This window comes from Vulpes lagopus, chromosome 20 (assembly GCF_018345385.1).
Source record: "Vulpes lagopus strain Blue_001 chromosome 20, ASM1834538v1, whole genome shotgun sequence".
NCBI lineage: Eukaryota > Metazoa > Chordata > Mammalia > Carnivora > Canidae > Vulpes > Vulpes lagopus.
In genome coordinates, this window is record NC_054843.1 from 1,921,218 (window position 1) to 1,939,147 (window position 17,930).

The 17,930-nt window shown below is 51.3% G+C and overlaps 1 protein-coding gene across 3 annotated transcripts in view; it reads right to left on the reverse strand.

The window, feature by feature from the left end:
• Positions 1-3,374: 3,374 nt before the first annotated feature.
• TRAPPC10 (trafficking protein particle complex subunit 10) overlaps positions 3,375-17,930 on the reverse strand; it is an 86,556-nt gene continuing 72,000 nt past the window's right edge. For all 3 annotated transcript variants that reach the window (XM_041735133.1, XM_041735131.1, XM_041735130.1), the window contains 6 exons: positions 15,813-15,913; positions 14,096-14,222; positions 12,731-12,901; positions 7,480-7,657; positions 5,037-5,231; positions 3,375-4,705 (listed from right to left, as the gene is read on the reverse strand). In XM_041735133.1, the coding sequence (XP_041591067.1) occupies positions 4,467-4,705; positions 5,037-5,231; positions 7,480-7,657; positions 12,731-12,901; positions 14,096-14,222; positions 15,813-15,913 (1,011 nt within the window). In that variant the 3' untranslated portion in view covers positions 3,375-4,466. The remainder of the gene's footprint in view (positions 4,706-5,036; positions 5,232-7,479; positions 7,658-12,730; positions 12,902-14,095; positions 14,223-15,812; positions 15,914-17,930) is intronic.

The following is a 17,930-nucleotide window of genomic DNA, read 5'->3' on the forward strand; positions in this document are numbered from 1 at the left end:
TCGCCCGCGGCCCCAAGCGCGCACTTCCGGGACCCGCCGCCACGCCGCGCCGCGCCACAGCGCCCCCAGCCGGCCCGGAGGGGCGGGGCCGCAGGGAGGAGCCCAGCCGCAGGCCCCGCCCCCGCCGCGCCCCGAGGCGGAGCCCCAGCCGCAGGCCCCGCCCCCGCCGCATCCCGAGGCGGAGCCCCAGCCGCAGGCCCCGCCCCCGCCGCGCCCCGAGGCGGAGCCCCAGCCGCAGGCCCCGCCCCCGCCGCATCCCGAGGCGGAGCCCCAGCCGCAGGCCCCGCCCCCTCCGCATCCCGAGCGGAGCCCCAGCCGCAGGCCCCGCCCCCGCCGCATCCCGAGGCGGAGTCCCAGCCGCAGGCCCCGCCCCCGCCGCGCCCCGAGGCGGAGTCCCAGCCGCAGGCCCCGCCCCCGCCGCATCCCGAGGCGGAGCCCCAGCCCCAGGCCCCGCCCCCGCCGCATCCCGAGGCGGAGCCCCAGCCCCAGGCCCCGCCCCCGCCGCATCCCGAGGCGGAGCCCCAGCCCCAGGCCCCGCCCCCGCCGCATCCCGAGGCGGAGCCCCAGCCGCAGGCCCCGCCCCCGCCGCGCCCCGAGGCGGAGCCCCAGCCGCAGGCCCCGCCCCCGCCGCGCCCCGAGGCGGAGCCCCAGCCGCAGGCCCCGCCCCCGCCGCGCCCCGAGGCGGAGCCCCAGCCGCAGGCCCCGCCCCCGCCGCATCCCGAGGCGGAGCCCCAGCCGCAGGCCCCGCCCCCGCCGCATCCCGAGGCGGAGCCCCAGCCGCAGGCCCCGCCCCCGCCGCATCCCGAGGCGGAGCCCCAGCCGCAGGCCCCGCCCCCGCCGCGCCCCGAGGCGGAGCCCCAGCCGCAGGCCCCGCCCCCGCCGCATCCCGAGGCGGAGCCCCAGCCGCAGGCCCCGCCCCCGCCGCGCCCCGAGGCGGAGCCCCAGCCGCAGGCCCCGCCCCCGCCGCGCCCCGAGGCGGAGCCCCAGCCGCAGGCCCCGCCCCCGCCTGCACCCAGCAGGGCCCGGCTCCCGTCCGTAGAGCGGGGTGGGCGCCTGGGCACAGGTAGCTCCCCCCTGAGTAGGTGAGGAGCTCCGACCCCACATTCAGTTCCAACAGCTTCTGCACTACGACCCGGGGACCAAAGCAAGACTCGAAGCAGCTTTAGAAATTGTATTCGCGATGCTACCAAACGTCACAAGGGTAGTTACCTTGTGACACGTTAGGTTGGCACATTGTTTACAAAAAACCTAAAGACTCAAATGTCTTTATTCCCAGGGGCCACCGGGGGATGAACTATGAAAAAAAATCCCTGATGCTCCCCACAACGTAAATAAATGATCTTTGCTTCGAGTCAGGAAGCATCAGGGAGAAGGCAGGAAAATTCTTTACACACTCCTCTTTCAAGCTCCTCAGCAAAAGAATGAAGTTCAAAACGGCAAAGTTTCTTCTTAAAATGTGTATTTTCAGAATTACAATGCTTACATTTTAAACAGTCTTAATACAATGGTTTTAGTCTAACAATATATTACAGAATAATGTGAAAAATGACTCTCATAGTAAACCATGAAAATGGAATTAATACCTGCAGTGTCAAAGTCACCAACTTGTCACCTTTTCCAGTCACAGAATCCCAGCAAATTTTATCGACGATGCTTTCGGGTCTTACAGCCTGATATAGTCGACGGCTAAATTTAGAGAAAGGGGCACTTCCATGAAAAATCAAATTCCAAAATCATGGATTTTTTTTTGAAGATCACAATCGACAGCAAAACATTTAGATCAGCATAGTTTGTTCTTTAAAAAGTGGTATAACGTTTCTTTTATGTACACATCTGGAGAGACTCCTTGATTTCATTTTATAACTCAAGCTTACTTTAAACACTAAAGAAACACTGAACCGGAGCCGGTGTATCTCCTCTGCTAACCATGGGATACCAACCAAGACTTCCTGGTACACAAATCCAACCCATGACCGGCTGTGCTGACAATGGACTGTAGGTAAAAGTCATTTTCAGATTAAATACAACAATTCCCATATTAGAATCAGAAGTTATAATTTTTCCGATCATAGGAAACCCCATGAAATTCACCAAAATTATAACTTATTTCCTTTTCCATTTGCTAGTATTTACATCTTCCACAATATGTGTAAAACGGCTGCATATTCTGCTTTTTAGATGCACATTCTATATCCGGCTTCACAATTATTTAACAGCTGCTGCATCTTTATTAACAAAACCAGCTTGTCTCAAACGTATAAGCCTTATTTTATTTTAAACACAACAAAAATCCAAGTACTGCCTTAAAAAAAAAAAGGGGGGGAGCTTAGGTGACATTTTTCTTTTGTGTAGAACCAAACAAAAACAGAGGCACCCATGTAACTTAGGTTGCAAAAGATCTTTTGGGTAATTCCCGGGGTGGGGTGGTGGAGCAACCAAACCTGCAATAAATTTGATTTTATACAAACTGAAGAAAGAAAGAAACCACCACGAGCATTTTGGATTCCCCCTTCATTTTTTTCCCTCTAAGTATATTATGTAACTAGAGAATTTCATCGCGGGATTAGAACCCAGACACAAAGAAATCAAACAGAAATAAGGTAACCATCGAATCAAATCCCCCTTCCGGAAGGTGAGAGGGAAAGCCACATTATACAGAGTGTGAGGCTTTTCTGACAGAATCAAATCTCAAAGATCTCTTTATTCCCAGGGCTTGAAGGCAGATCTGTAGGGAAAACATCAATTTTTTACAACAAAACAAACTTATTTTAGAAACCCTAAACTATCTATTATTAGATTCTGAAGCTCTAATTTGCCTAATTAGTTGATTAGTTTTAAAGTGCACCTAAGGAAGATAAATTTCTGAAAAGTTTAATTAAACACATAGATATTGATCTTCTTTACACATTTCCGATTTCTATAAATGAAAAAGACAGGGGGCAGGGTGGGGGGAATCACGCCACCTCATTTGTTGAGTGAAAAGACAGCGCACAGAAGTGTGGACACGACTGCTCTGTTCTAGTTGCTCCGAGCTTCCCGCCGGCCCCCGCTCCCTGCTCCCCGCCACCGCCCCACCCCATCACCCCGCCAGCCTCGCTCCCACACCCACAGGTGACCGGCAGGACTGACGGCAGCTGCTGCAGAGGCCCCCTCTCCTCTCGGGCTCCCATGCTTGAGGTTGCTCCCGCGGCCGCACCCCCTGCTGGACCTGTCTACACTCACTTGCAGCAGCCCGGTCAGGCTCGATTCCAACCACGCCTTGCCAGGGAAGTAAGAGTTCTCTGTTTCTTATGTACAAAAATACATCGCTTTGGAGAGCTGGAAAAGGTTGCATACACCCAACACTTATTTACAAGCTGTGACTCTCACACCAGTAAAAACAAACACACATTTATTTTATCCTTGATTTTTGGTGCAACTTATACATAAACATTACATCAGTTAGTCTGTACTTTTAAAAATAATAAATCAACCATATGTACAATTAAATTTACAACCAAAAGCAAATTAATCCATTGGTATGGTATGATGGCAATTTTAGTGGGCCGGCAGAGAACATTCCAAGACTTTCGTCCTTCCCACAACCAAACTAGAAGCACACTGAGAGGGCACTCCCAGTCTCCCCTGAAATGGAGCCTCTTAATGTCTCGGACATATTGATTACACAGTGACGATGACACGTGAAGACTTTAAAGGTGAGAAGAAAACAATGTATCAACCCCCACATATATAATGATAATTAAAATAAATACATATTTAATTCCAAGTGCATATGACATTCAGTCAACATCATGGGGAGCAGGGGTTCTAGAAACATTTATTCCTAAACTACTTCGATGCCAAGTCGTCCCTTAGGCCCTGGTCTAATCCTCCCAAAGTACCTTTAAGATGGCTCCAGCTAATGGAGGTTCCAGGTCCACCCCGTGCGACCCCCAAGGCACAGAAAGGATTCTGTTCCCACCCCACCCCAGCCCTCAGCCTCACTGACCTGCCCTAATGGGGAGTTGTTATTCTAGAAAAGCACTGCTCATCTGGGATAAAGGATGGTGTTTTATCCCCCATGAGACTCACGGATCCACCTGGGCCAGTATCGAGGGGGCAGCCGTGTGTCTCCCCGGAGGGCACACAGACTCCAGAAGGAACCCGCGGACCAGGAGGCTGCCAGGTGAGCGGGGAGGGGGCGACGGGAGGGAGTGGGGCTCTGGGCCAACACTGCAGGACGCCGGCACGGGGACAGGGACACAGGGACGGGGCGATGAGAGAGTAACAACACCACTGACAACACAAAAATAAACGCTGTAACTCAGCCGACAGCCACACGCCGAACTCCTCGGAGGCTTCCGTGGCCAGGCAGGATCACCGAAAGTCTGGTTAGCGCGAGAATGTTGCGATGGAGAGAGCAGTGGAGCCAGGATCCCTTCAAGCGCGCACACCCGGCCTGGGGCGTGTGCCGACCTGAGGCGGGGTCATGTGACACTGACTTCGAGCACATGGTCGTCTTTGCTGGGGATGACCAGGATCTGCATGCCCGTGCTGGAGTTGAAGACCTGGCCGGGCGGCAGTGCTTGGAGCCGGGGCATGGGCAAGCCTTTGTGCTCGCTGCTGGAGGCCGAGTGCACGCTGCCCCTGCTCTTGATGCTGCCGCTGTCCAGCTGCTCATCCACATGCTTGTCCACCGACAGGCTGTCGTTCTCTATCCAGCTGTCTGCAAAATGCACGGAAGTGAGACACAGGCCCACCGACACGGACCAGTGACCCATCCCGGGAGCAGCGGGCCGCCCGAGCGACCTCAGGTGCACAAACACGTCGGCTGAGGCGGCCCGTTTAGAGAGAACCTAGTGCGTGGGCCCTCGGAGGACCCGTGTGGGTCTCAGAGCAGGTGCCTACAACTTGTGACCCCGACCGGGTGTTTGGTGTTAGACCCCGCTGGCACCAGACCCCCGCTGTTGATCCACAAGCCCGGTGGCTGGAGCTGGGTCAACCACCTCCTCGCACTCCCAACAGCGAGCGCACCCTTCATCTCCAAGAATCCTTACCGGCATCCAGTTGTGAGGAGTGCGCAGAGTGATGGGGGAGGTATTTAAACAGCCTGACGTCGGGAAGGGGGAGGTACCCCGCAAAGAGGGGCATCACCTCCATGTGGACCCGGTGAGTGGCCTGCGCGGCCACAGGCATGGAGATGACGCCAGAACTCTTCCCGCACACTGCCCAATTGCTGCTGTTGTCCACCACTGAAACAAGGAAAGCACTGGTTTTACCCCAGGAGAGGGCATTCCGTGTTCACACCAAAATAAGAGCCACCAGCAGCCCCACACTCCAGAGTGTAAAATCCGAAACTGGATACATTCTGTATCTTGCTGCCTCATAACTGTACCCGAACAGGAAACACGTATGGTTTGATAATAAGATACGTGTTGGATGCACAGGGAAAGTCACTTTGTTCTGCTCAACATCATAAACGAAGTGATTCAGCTGTGCTGGAAGACAGGCGGTGTGTCAGACTACGGGCGCGCTGGCTGTTAAATTTGGAATGGGGTGGAACAGGGTGGCGGTCCGTCTAGCAGGTGGTGGCATCACACTGGGGGGTCCCAATCCCAACCTGCCGCTTGCACAAGCCTCTGGGATGGGACGGAAAAGGACGTATGTAAGCCCTTCTACCTGCAGCACAGCAGATATTCCTAATATATGCAGTTATTAGCACTAATTATTAAAACACAACCATGACATAATCCAGTGTAATTCAAATATGTAATCGAGCAGTCACTCAAGAAGTTGGCGGGTCAGGAGCCTTGTCTGCACAAGCAGATGGCCTTGCAGAGAGGTGACAGCAGCCCTGTCAAGGGGACACATAGCAGGGCCCAGGAGCTCCAAGGACCGAAGGTCCCCAAGCAGCAGAGAAGGGGTGGCAGAGGGCCGGCTTCCTACACAGAGCAGGGGGGCCTCTGAGGGAGGTGCCGCAGCAGTTCTCAGACAGTGGCTCCTGGGGCACTAGGGGGTCACACCCCTGCCTTTCTCCCTGGGCTGCCAGGCACACCAGTGGCTGGCACCGGAAGCCTGAGGATGAACCGAGGCCCCACATGCAAGGGGTTGGGCCACTGGGTTCCTCACCACACACTTGAGGATAGAAACTGCCAATTTTACCTAAGGCTGTCCTTCGTGGAGTAGTTAAAATTAATTTTATTAAATCCAATCCTTAAATAAACATCTTCTTAACTTTAACTCTGAAATGATTATAGACTCCTGAGAAGCTGCAAACCATTCGAGAGGGGCCCCGTGTACCCCTCACTCTGGGCCCCCAGGCTCCCGGGCTCACTGGGACTGAGCCAGCGGTGCTCTTCAGTCTGCGGTACTGGGCAGATGTCATCTCGAAAAAGAAGGGGCGTGAGCCTGTCACTTCAAAGAAGTAGCCAATGATACAGTTCGAGACTCTGATCAAAAGGGAGAATTTCAGAAAATCTGCCTTTGCCACTGCGAGCCCGGCAGCGTCCCAGGACTCGGACTACCCTGATGAGCTCCGAGCGGGCTGGAGAGGGGTGCCAGCCGGAGGTAAGAGGGCCTCTCAAACTACAAGCCAGATCTAAGGCTCTGAGGAAACGGAGTATGAAAAGTTGGTTCACGTAGTTTCAGAGTCCACTCCATACCCAGCCCGGAAGAAAGTTCCACTTGTCAAGTTCTGGTGAGAACCACGGTTACAAGAGGGCTGTCGAAGGAGGCCTCCCTTTACCAACTACCCATCTGGGCGACCCTGGGGCGCCCTCACATCCTTTAGCCACGTCACCACACACGGAGGGCAGCAGGACGACTCAGCTCCCTTCCGGGAATCCAGACGTTAGGGAGAATCCAGGGGATGCACAATTATGTCATTATTCTTTTTGTCTTGTTTTGTTTCGGAAAACAGTTCTTTTTCAAGCATGATGTCATGTAATGCATTTACTGTGATTTTTAAGGGACTAAAACAAGAAATCGTTGGCTCCTCAACCATTTCTTAGAGCATAAACGGTCCTGACACCCCAAACTGAGCTGCTTGTGAAGCAGCCCAGGCCCTGGAGGAGGCGGATGGGGACGGGGAGTCTGGAGCGGTTGGCGATGGGGAGGAGCCCATACGGGGGGCCAGTGCTGGGGGACGGGGGGAATGGAGCTGGGGCTGGGGATGTAACGAGGCCCGGACTCCAGGACACACGGACTGCTGGGCGCAGCGCAGGGAAGACCCTGAATCACAGGCAGAGAGGGAAGGGCAGCTCTGGGGGCCACGGCGTTCCCAACGACCGCTTGAGAAAACCTGACTCCCTGGCAACCAAGCCCTACATCCCGCCCGCCTAGGACCACGCCACGTAATAAAACATTCAAAGGAGCTTTTCTGATCCTAGAACATTCTCTCTTCAGTTAGGGAACACTACTGTGGGAAGAGGGGGCACAAGTGTGTGCCCCTCACACACGGGGCAGCACAGCAGTTAGGGGAAAAGACGCCTCCAGACCCACCTTCATACATAAGCTTGGTCGAAAAATAGTCGTCCGACTCTGTCAGTGCTTCGTCCTTATCCACCTCCAGGAGGTCCGAGAGCCGCGTGATGCACACCTCCAGGGAGCACAGCGAGCCTGTCCGACAGTGCTCCGTGCCTGCGGGGGGCAGGATCTCCGCTCTCACGTTATACAATGTCTGGGCGAGAAAGGGAGAGACCGGCGCGTGTGAACAGCCTGCAGGGACGGTATCCTCGGCCCGGCTGCCCGCGGGCATCGGAGCGGGAGGCCTGGCTCGGCCGCTCCGCGGAGTCAGAGGAGATGCCGGCCGCAGCCCCGGATCAACCCCCTCGCGGGGACACGTGCTTGGCGGGTCCCCGCCGCGAGCACCCGAGTCTTTCTCAGGCCGCTCGCTGTCACCCGACTCAGGATTATCAGCAGTTTGCTCCATGTGCTTTCTCTCTCTCTGGACTGACAGGTATTTGTCTCCTGGGGCACTGAAGGCGGAGCCCAGAGATCCTGTCGCTTGGTTCAGGACTCGTCCCTGGACACTTACAAACACGACCCAGAACCGCAACGAGCGAAGGCGACACTCCTTCCTGGCCTCTGGCCAAACGTTCTCCTTTCCTCGATGACCTCTTCGCCCAACAGCCACACCTATTCCCACCCGCCTGACACCCTCACCACCTGGGACAAAGACCTGAAGCCTGGCGGTGCTACTTTGGAAGGTGAGGGTTGTTTCTTCAGGATCCTGTGAGAGCAACTCCGCTGCTCCTGCTCTTGTGCCTCAGTATCCGTTTTGTTGGCCAAGCAGCCTGTGGGGGCCCTGCATGGACACCGGCCCTCAGGCAGGCACATGCCCTGGGTACGGGGTCACACGCAAACGTAAGCTCCTGACAGCATCTCCCTAAGCCCCCTTGTGATCAACAGCCCCCAGCACCTTCCCCTCATGTGCCCCCGAGATAAAAGCCCCACGGGGCTTACACGAGCCCCACTGTCCTGGTTCAAAATGACCAGTCCAGCCCTAGCCCGGGAACCCCAGATGCCGATAAAAGCACCCGGCCCCCTCCTGCCTGCGCCCCCACGTGCTCTCTGCCTTCACCTCCCCGTGTGGCCCCTCAGGGCATGCCATGTACTTCCTCCAGGATCTGTGAGCAATCAACTTCTCTTATGCAATTGCTCATGGCCTTTTGTTGAACCAGGACTGACCATCCAGTGCCCTGCGCTACACGCAACAAGAGCGAGCTACCTTACTAAAGTCATAAGGTACACGAAATCATTATAGCAAACTTGATTCAAAAGTATTCTACTGGTGTTAGGAAACGTTCAAAGAAAATACATTTTAGAATATTAAGAAGCCTATTGCCAAAATAAAACGTTTTCCTGGGAGCCAGCGAGGTTTAACAGTAAGTAGTCCCAGACGGGCTTTGCTTGGGGATTTTTTTTTTTTTTAAGATTTTATTTATTTATTCACGAAAGAGAGAGAGAGAGAGAAAGAGAGAGGAGAGAGAGGCAGAGCCACAGGCAGAGGGAGAAGCAGGTCCCATGCAGGGAGCCCAACGGGGGACTCGATCCCGGGTCTCCAGGATCACACCCTGGGCCGAGGGCAGTGCTAAACCGCTGAGCCACCGGGGCTGCCCCTTGCTGGGGATTTTCCCGTTAAACACCCAATGACATCTGTCTGGGAGTGGAACCGACTTCTACAGATCTGAAGGAAGCCACTGCCAGGATCTTCTGCAGCCTTCCAAGGTCAAGGGCATAAAAGACAGGGTTGGAGCAGAGGCATCTGTGGGGCAGGGAAGGAGGAGGGAGCACAGGAGGGAGCAGGGAGAAAAGGCAGCAGCACTAGGGTGGCCGACTGAACAGCTCCGCGCTCCCAAGAAGCTCCCAGCTGGACGTGTGCAGTCTGGAATGTTTGGGAGCTCAGCTGAGGAAGGGTGAGCTTTACTCGGAGCTTGGATCTTGGAAGGGAGCCCAGAGACAGTGGTGAAGGGACATGCTGTCCTCAGTGCATGTCCTCGATGCTGCCTTCTGACGGCAGTGGGACAGAGTCGCGTAGCTGCGGGGCAACCGTGGGAGCAGAAGGTAGCAGTGAGGTGCCTTCCACACCTGGCAGCAGCCATCAGTGCCTGGAACAAACTCTTAACACCGGTGGCCAACTGATTTCAACAAGGATGTCAAGACCATCCAATGGAGTAGGAACGACTAGTCCTATCAAAAAATGCTACAGGGACATCGGAGTAGCCTCATGGGAAGAATGAACTTGGACCACCTCTCACCATACAGAGTTACCCCAAAGGAGATTGCAGACCTAATGCAAAAAAGTATAAAACTCTTGGAGGAAAACACAGATGATGGAGACTAAGGAAGGCACTTGATGGGATGAGCACTGGGTGTTATATTATATGTTGGCAAATTGAATTTATTTATTTTTTAAAAGATTTTATTTATGTATTCATGAGAGACACACAGAGAGAGAGGCAGAGACACAGGCAGAGGGAGAAGCAGGCTCCATGCAGGGAGCCCGATGGGGGACTCGATCCCGGGACCCCAGAATCAGGCCCTGGGCCGAAGGCGGTGCTAAACTGCTGAGCCACCCAGGCTGCCCTGGCAAATTGAATTTAAATAAAAAATTTAAAAGAAAAGCATTTCCCAAACATTCAAATCTTTCAAAAAAAAAAAAAGGAAACACAAGATCTCTCTCATCTTTCTGATCTTAGGATAAGCAATGATTTCTTAGACCCTTCAAAGTACAAGCAATAAAGTGATTAATAAGGTGGACTTCATCAAAGTTAAAAACTTTTGTGCTTCAAAGGACACATGGAGAAGGCGACAACACAACCCACAGAATGGGAGATGTGTGCAAGCGGCACCTGTGACAAGGGGCTGCCGTCTAGCCTACATGAAGAACTCTTACAACACTAGAATAAAAAGACAACCCTAAAAAAAAAAAAAAAAAAAGAATAAAAAGACAACCCTAAATATTTTTAAAATGGGCAAAGGATATGAATAGACATCTTTCCAAGGAAGACATGCAAGTGGCCAAGAAGTACATGAGAGGTGCTCGGCGTCACTCGCAGTCAGAGAAACGCTCATCAAAACCATGTTGACAGGGACACCTGGGTGGCTCAGCGGTTGAGCATCTTGCCTTTGGCTCAGGGCATGATCCCAGGATCTGGAGTCCGTCCTGCATTGGGCTCCCCGCAGGGAGCCTGCTTCTCCCTCTGCCTGTGTCTCTGCCTCTCTCTGTGTCTCTCATGAATAAATAAATAAATCTTTAAAAAGAAACAACAACAAAAACCTGCATTGACAGACCCCTCGCGCCTGCTGGAAGCGGAAGGATGAGGACACATGCTGGTGAAGATGTGGCAGCTGGAGCCCTCACATGTCGCTGGGGTGTGTAAAGTGACTTCCCTTTGGAAAACAGAGAAGTGGCTGCTCAGAAAGTTAAACAGAGTTCCCGCATAGCCCAGCGACTCTGCCCCGATACTCACCCAAGAGAAGTGAGCACTGAGAAGTCGCACGGGGATTTTCACAGCGTTATTATTCCTGACTGCCCCACAGTGAGAACAGCCCAGACGCCAGCCACTGAGATATGAGAAGGAAAACGTGGTCCACCCGCACAATGGACGGCTCTTCCTCCATAAAAACAAATGAAGTCTGGTGTACACTACAGGGTGCCAGGGGGAAGATGCCAGCGGCAAAAAGTGACCACGTAGGGGCACCTGGGTGGCTCAGCTGGCTGGGCATCTGCCTTCGGCTCAGGTCACCTCAGGGTCCTGGGATGGAGCCCCGCATCGGGCTCCCTCCTCCGTGGGGAGTCTGCCTCTCTCTCAATTCATGCTCTCTCTTTCAAATAAATAAAATCTTAAACTAAATAAATAAATAAAAGTACCCATGTAATATGCCTCATTTGCACACAATGTTCAGAATAGGCCAAAATACTGGCAGATCTGCCCCTGGATTAGTGGTTGCCAAGGCCTGAGACGAGGCAGCGGTAGGGGGGTGACAGTGCGTGGGGTAACAAGGTTTCTTTCTGGAATGATAAAAGTGTTCTAAAATAAGGATCACGGTGATGGCTACCTGCATCGAAGGGGACACTTCAAATGGCTGAACTTCATGGCATCTAAGTTATATAACTCAATAAAGCTTTCCTTAGAGAAGTGGCATCTCTATTTCCAGTCCTCACAGAATACTGGTTTTCGAACAGCAATCCCAGCAGATAGGTTCTTCACTCAGTTTGTACAGTTTTTTTTTCAGTTTGTACAGTCTGAAAGAAAACCTTATCTGTGCTCTTCGTGATTCAAAGAGGAAACAAAGGAAGAAGGAGCAGTGAAACCGCCAGCACCCATAATCATGGGCAGCGAGCAAACCCGATGAATGTATGTGCACTGTAGCACATGAACGATTTAATGTGGCGCGCCGTGAACACACCGGAAAGGGGTGTGTGTGCTACAGAAAGACCCATCATGCTGGAGATGCTGCTGAAGCCTAAGGCTGATCAAGACAGTGAAACGGAGCAGGGAGGCGGCTGGAAGGACAAACTGAAAAAACTGCTAACATCAGGAGCTATAAAGACGAATACACCTGAAGTGTTGTTTTACGATTTCAGTAGAGAAGGAAAGGAAACACCACAAAACTATGTATTTACATTCTCATCTACCCAACACAAAATCCAAGTCTCACCAAAGAAACCAAAACACAAGTGCATCTCCCTCCTCAGCCCAAGGCCACCTCCAGCTCCACACATAATGCACAGGTTATAGGAGAGTCTTCACAGCACAGATTAAGTAGATTTCTATGATATTTTCTTTTTCTTTTAAAAATAAAACCCCAAAAAACAAAAACAAAAAAAAAAATAAAAATAAATAAAAAATAAAAATAAAACCCCTTTATAAAGTAACCACCCCACGTGGCAGCTAGGATCAGGACGAAAGGACTCTAGGAAATAGTTCCAGGATATTCTAAACGTGAACAAGGGACAAGGGAGCAGAGACCCGGAGCCTTCGCTCCTTACACAAATCTTACAGCCACTGGCAAGACGGCACGCGCGCCAGGCCTGTCACCCGAGGAGCAGCTGGGCGTCTGAAGTACCAGCAGCCAACGACTGAGCTGTTGATTTTCCCGGATCTGTTGCTTCATTATATTGAAAGGTTTTTTTCTACCTGATTTTTTTAGATTAAAAGGAGTGTGATGCCACCTTTTTTTTTTTTTTTTTTTGCCACTTTCCATTTTCCCACCCCACACCCCCACCAAAAAATATGATACATACAAAAAAATTTTCCACTTGAAATTCGTAAGTATACGGCTTTAAGGGGATGGAGAGCCGTCCTTCGGAAGCTGGGGAGAATCCAACGGAGAACTGGCAGCGCAGAGAAGGGGGAGGCTCCTGCGTCCACTTCAGCTCCCACACAAAGAACACTGACTGCTTGCTGTAGATGTGCTGCAAAGAGAGTCACTGTCATTGCACACACAGACGCAGCCCACACCGTGCCTCGCTGCACTCCAAGCCACGCTGCCAGCCACCTGCCACAACCCTGCCCCCTGGTGCTCCCATGTGGGTCACCCTGGAGGCCTGTGGCCACAGCCCCACCCACAGCCCCCTGCCCGCCTTGCCGCAACAAGATTGGGCAAAGCTGGTTACAAAGTTTTAATCTTTTGGGGTGCGCAGGTGGCTCAGTCGGTTAAGTGCCTGCCTTCAGCTCATGATCCTGGAGTCCTGGGATCGAGCCCCATGTTGGGCTCGATCTGGAGCTGCTAGAGATTCCCCCTGCCCAGCCCCCTCATGCTGAGGCACACACACTCTCTCTCTAAATAAAACAGAACATTTATTTGTGTGTAGTACCTCATTCATTTCCAAAACAGAAATGCCATCAACCAATCAAAAAGGGCATCTTTGCATTCATGCCAAGTACTTTGCATTTAATGTTAACTTAAACACAGAATAAGCACCATCTCATGCCTAATGTCCACACCTACAAGCACAGGGACAGGCTGGGCCAGCATTTGAAATGGGTGGAATCTTAGCTGGGGAAAAAGTCCTTGAAAAATGCTACTGATCAAACATCCCAAGAAAACCTTTTATCTCCTAAACACTCAGCATTTACTGTCAAAAACACACATGACAAAAAAAAAAAAACACACGTGACAAACGAGTATTTGAAACAGGAAGGTGAGCAGTAGCCAGGCAGCGTGAACACAAGTAGGACTCTTTCACACGGCTACACCAACACAGGGTTTCCTCCTTGGACGCGGCCAGGCGTTTAGCTCCGGGTGGACGGGAGTGAGGGTGTCCATGCAATCAACACGGAGCTCAAGAATGACCCTATAGTTACATAAATCTGTGCGCCAGTAGGACAAGTTTAATTCTTCCACAGATATAAAATCATTCTATTTCCCAATCCATCCACCGTGCTGCTCGGAGCACGGAATGAAACCCACACATGCACATCCAGCCACAAAGCTGCAGTTTCAGAGCCCTTGGGAATGTGCTTGTGCTTCCTGCTGTTCACTTCTCCCAGTTTTTGTGTTGCCAGAGTCCCTCTACAAACACGGTGTTTTCCTCAGAACTTTCTAGATACTCCTCCATCACACTCTCGCTCCCCCTATTCTCTGCCCCATTCTGGAGAAGGGTTACCTGCGGGGTCTTGGTGTTCAGTGGTACCAGCTGCAGGTCACCACTACTGCCAGTATCCACAAGGTTACCGTCAGACAGCTGAAAGTCAAGTTCTGACAAGTTCTGGACACAAACTTGAATATATTTCCTAAAGCAGAAAAACAAAAAAGACGATTTTGAAATCTAAGGATTTTAATAAATGTATTTTGGTTGAGAAGACCCTCTCTGGGGAATTGAAAGAGTGACAAAGTAAAATAAGAACCAGTTGCTAAAAAAAAAAAGAAAGAAAAAAAGAAAAAAAAAAAAAGAACCAGTTGCTACCTATATTTCTGCTTCTGACCTCACAGGGGGAAAGTGTCCCCCAAAATCAAATCTTCCCGAGCAAGCCAGTTCTGAGGGAAAATGGATCAAAGAATGCTCTGCTTGTGACCCATGTTATTACATGATCAGAACTGGCTTTCCTAAACAAGGAGCAGCTTGCAGTAGGTGAGGAAAGTGCTCGCTACCCCAGACATACAGGGTTCCCATCAGTCCCTGTCACATGGGAAGAGGAGTCTGAAAAGCCAGTATGAAAGGAAGCAACCCAACTTCTGTTTAGCAGTGTTCGTGTCTTTAGCCATTCCTACCTACAGTCCCGTCCCCATAACAGGAAGGGCAAGAAAGCAAGCTGCTAGTATAATGTTGCACTCTACATACAGTTCTGGCATTTTTATTACTAATTTATGCAAATGTCAACAGATGAAAGCAAAAGGAATTCCACAGTGAGAGGCCAGACTCAGCCCTGAGCCCAGGGGTCCATGCGCACACCATCACTGATTGGGGACAGGCCGACACTGCCCCCTGATGCCGAAGGATGAAGCATGGGGCTCCACCTCCAAACAGTCTCCTCCAAAGGCAGAGCTGGAGTCTAATCCAGCTTCTAGAGCAGTGAGTGCTTCTCAACTGGAGGCAATTCTGGCCTGCAGGGGACATCATGCCGCATCTCAAGATATATTTTTGGTTGTCATGAAAGGGGTGGGGAGGATGGAGAGTGCTGTGGGCATAGAATGGGAGAGCCAGGGGTGCTGCATGTGCAGGACAGCAACCCCCGAGCCCCACAAACGAGGAGTTCTCGGACCCAAAGTGTGAGTAGCTCTGAGGCTGAAAACCGCGCCCTTGAGACAACCAGCAGGCGGCAGAGCCACAAGAATGTGACCAGTCAAACTCAGAACAGTAGACCTTCTTTCTAAAGGAAAACTGAGAGGATGGATCAGCGGTTTAGCACCTGCCTTTGGCCTGGGGCATGATCCTGGAGTCTGGGATCAAGTCCCACGTCAGGCTCCCTGCATGGAGCCTGCTTCTCCCTCCTCCTGTGTCTCTGCCTCTCTCTCTCTCTCTGTGTCTCAGGAATAAATAAAATCTTTAAAAATAAATAAAAAATAAAGGAAAACCAAACCAAGTTCGGCAATGGGTCACTGGCTTGACAAATAGAAGGAGAGATGAAGAAGGATCAGGGCCTTGGTGTGGATCCCACGTGCTACAACCCAACTGCCCGAAGTCCTTTAGAGGCTGCTGGGGAACCCTGAGTGCGGACTGGCTGTTGTAGCACAGCAGGGAGTCACGAATCAGAACAAGGGGACTACGATGTCATGGTTGCATAAGAAAGCACACTCAGCGTCACTGAGGCCAAGCTCTGAGCAGCAAGAGTGTCCATGCAGGAGAGCATGGCACGGGAGTGGGGCCCGGAGTGCGCCTTTACCGTGTGCCGGCTGACAGGAGCGAGTGTGTGGTCCTGAAGGGCACGCTGAAGGTCAGGGCGATGACGGTGGAGTAGATGGACCACGGGCAGTCAATGGACACCTGAGGAGAAACACAGGGCCGCGCATTCAGACCACCTGCCTGACCACAGCCATCACAGCAGCCACCCAGGTCAGCAGCGGCTGCCAAACTGATGGCCTTCCCACTTCCTATTTAGAAAGCAAACCCCCATTAAACATGTGCACAAACAAAGCAGAAACGTAAAGCTACACACCCAGACAAGAATACTAAACACGGGAGTAGCCAGACATCTGTGAGTCACCAGAAGGGTCTCGGAAGCTCTGGACCATATGCACACCTCGCGCTTCCCACACTGACACGGCCAGACGGGTTTTCTAACACGCAGGACGTTATGACAAAGTGCTTTTAGTCACTTCGTTAATATGACATGATCAATCAGTAACTATCACAAAATTAAATGAGTTGTCCAAACACTGTACACAATGAACATATAACAGGAAGGCAGGCAATCCTGGGGGCAGAGCGTGGGCCAAGCCACCAACTGCCCTAAGGGCACCGGCCTGCCCTTTGAGGTCCCCCACAGGACAAATGAATACACCAAGCACAGACCAGTGTTCAGCCAGCACTGGTTTTCAGCCTCCTGAATTCTGTTACCAGATAAGGAAAAAAGAAATTTCAGGGAATGAACATTTAATGTTACCCTTAGGTGCTGGCCGGTCTAATGTTCTATGCCATAATGTCTTCGCTATGACTGTTTGTTAGCCTTTTGTTCTACTGTATTTGTGCATGCATGTCTTTTTTTTAATGATTCAACTTATTTAAACTAAAAAACAAAACAAAAAAGTTCATCCATTTCTCCTAAACCCCACCCCATCCTAGGCACCCATCAATCTGCTCTCTGAGCTTGATTTTAGTTTCTTCAGATTCCACATATAAGAGAGATCAAATTGTATTTATTTTTCTCTTATTTCATGAAGCTTAATGCTCTCCAGGTCCATCCACGTTGTTGCAAATGGCAAGATTTCCTTCTTTTTGGTGGTGAATAGTATTGCCCTGAGCACATACACAATGTTTTCTCTATCCATTCATCCATCCTCGGACACTTAGGTGGTTTCCATGACTTGGCTATTGCAAATGATGCTGCAGTGAACATGGAGGTGCAGACAGCTTTTCAGGTAACTTCATTTTCTTGAGTCACCACCTAGTAGTGTGAATGCTGGATCATATAGGGTAGTTCTATTTTTAACGTCCTGAGGAACCTCCATTCTGTTTTCCAGAGTCGCTTCACCAGTTTGCATTCCCACCAACAGGACACGAGGGTTTCCCTTTCTCCACATCCTCGTCAACCTGATCAGTGATGTCGAGCATCTACATGTCTTCTCCGGAAAAATATTCAGCCTCTGCACATGTTTTAATCAGACTGTTGCGGGTTTTGCTACTGAAGTTATAGGAGTCCTTTATATATTTTGGGTATTAACACCTTATCAAATACATGATTTGTAAGTATTTTCTCCCATTCCGTGGTTGTCATTTCATTTTGTTGATGGTCTCCTTTGCTGTGCAGAAGCTTTTTAGGTTGATGGAATCCCAATAGTTCACTTTTGTTTTTGTTGCCAGATCCATTAAATCATCGCCAAGAACAGTATCAAGGAGCTTACCACCTGTTTTCTTCTAGAAATTTTATGGTTTCAGGTCTTACATTCTAGCTTTAAACCAACCAAAAAAAAAAAAAAAAAGGTAACTCAAAATGGATTAAAGGCAAGAGTCCAGTTTCATTCTTCTGCATGTGGCTGTCCAGTTTTCCCAACACCATTCATTTGAAGACACTTTTGTAGGGGATCCCTGGGTGGCGCAGCGGTTTGGCGCCTGCCTTTGGCCCAGGGCACGATCCTGGAGACCCGGGATCGAATCCCACGTCGGGCTCCCGTTGCATAGAGCCTGCTTCTCCCTCTGCCTGTGTCTCTGCCCCTCTCTCTCTGTGTGTGACTATCATAAATAAATAAAATTAAAAAAAAAAAAAAAAAAGAGTGGGCATCCTTGTTTTGTTCCTCATCTTAGAAGAAAGGCTTTCAGTATTTCACCATTAAGCATGATAACA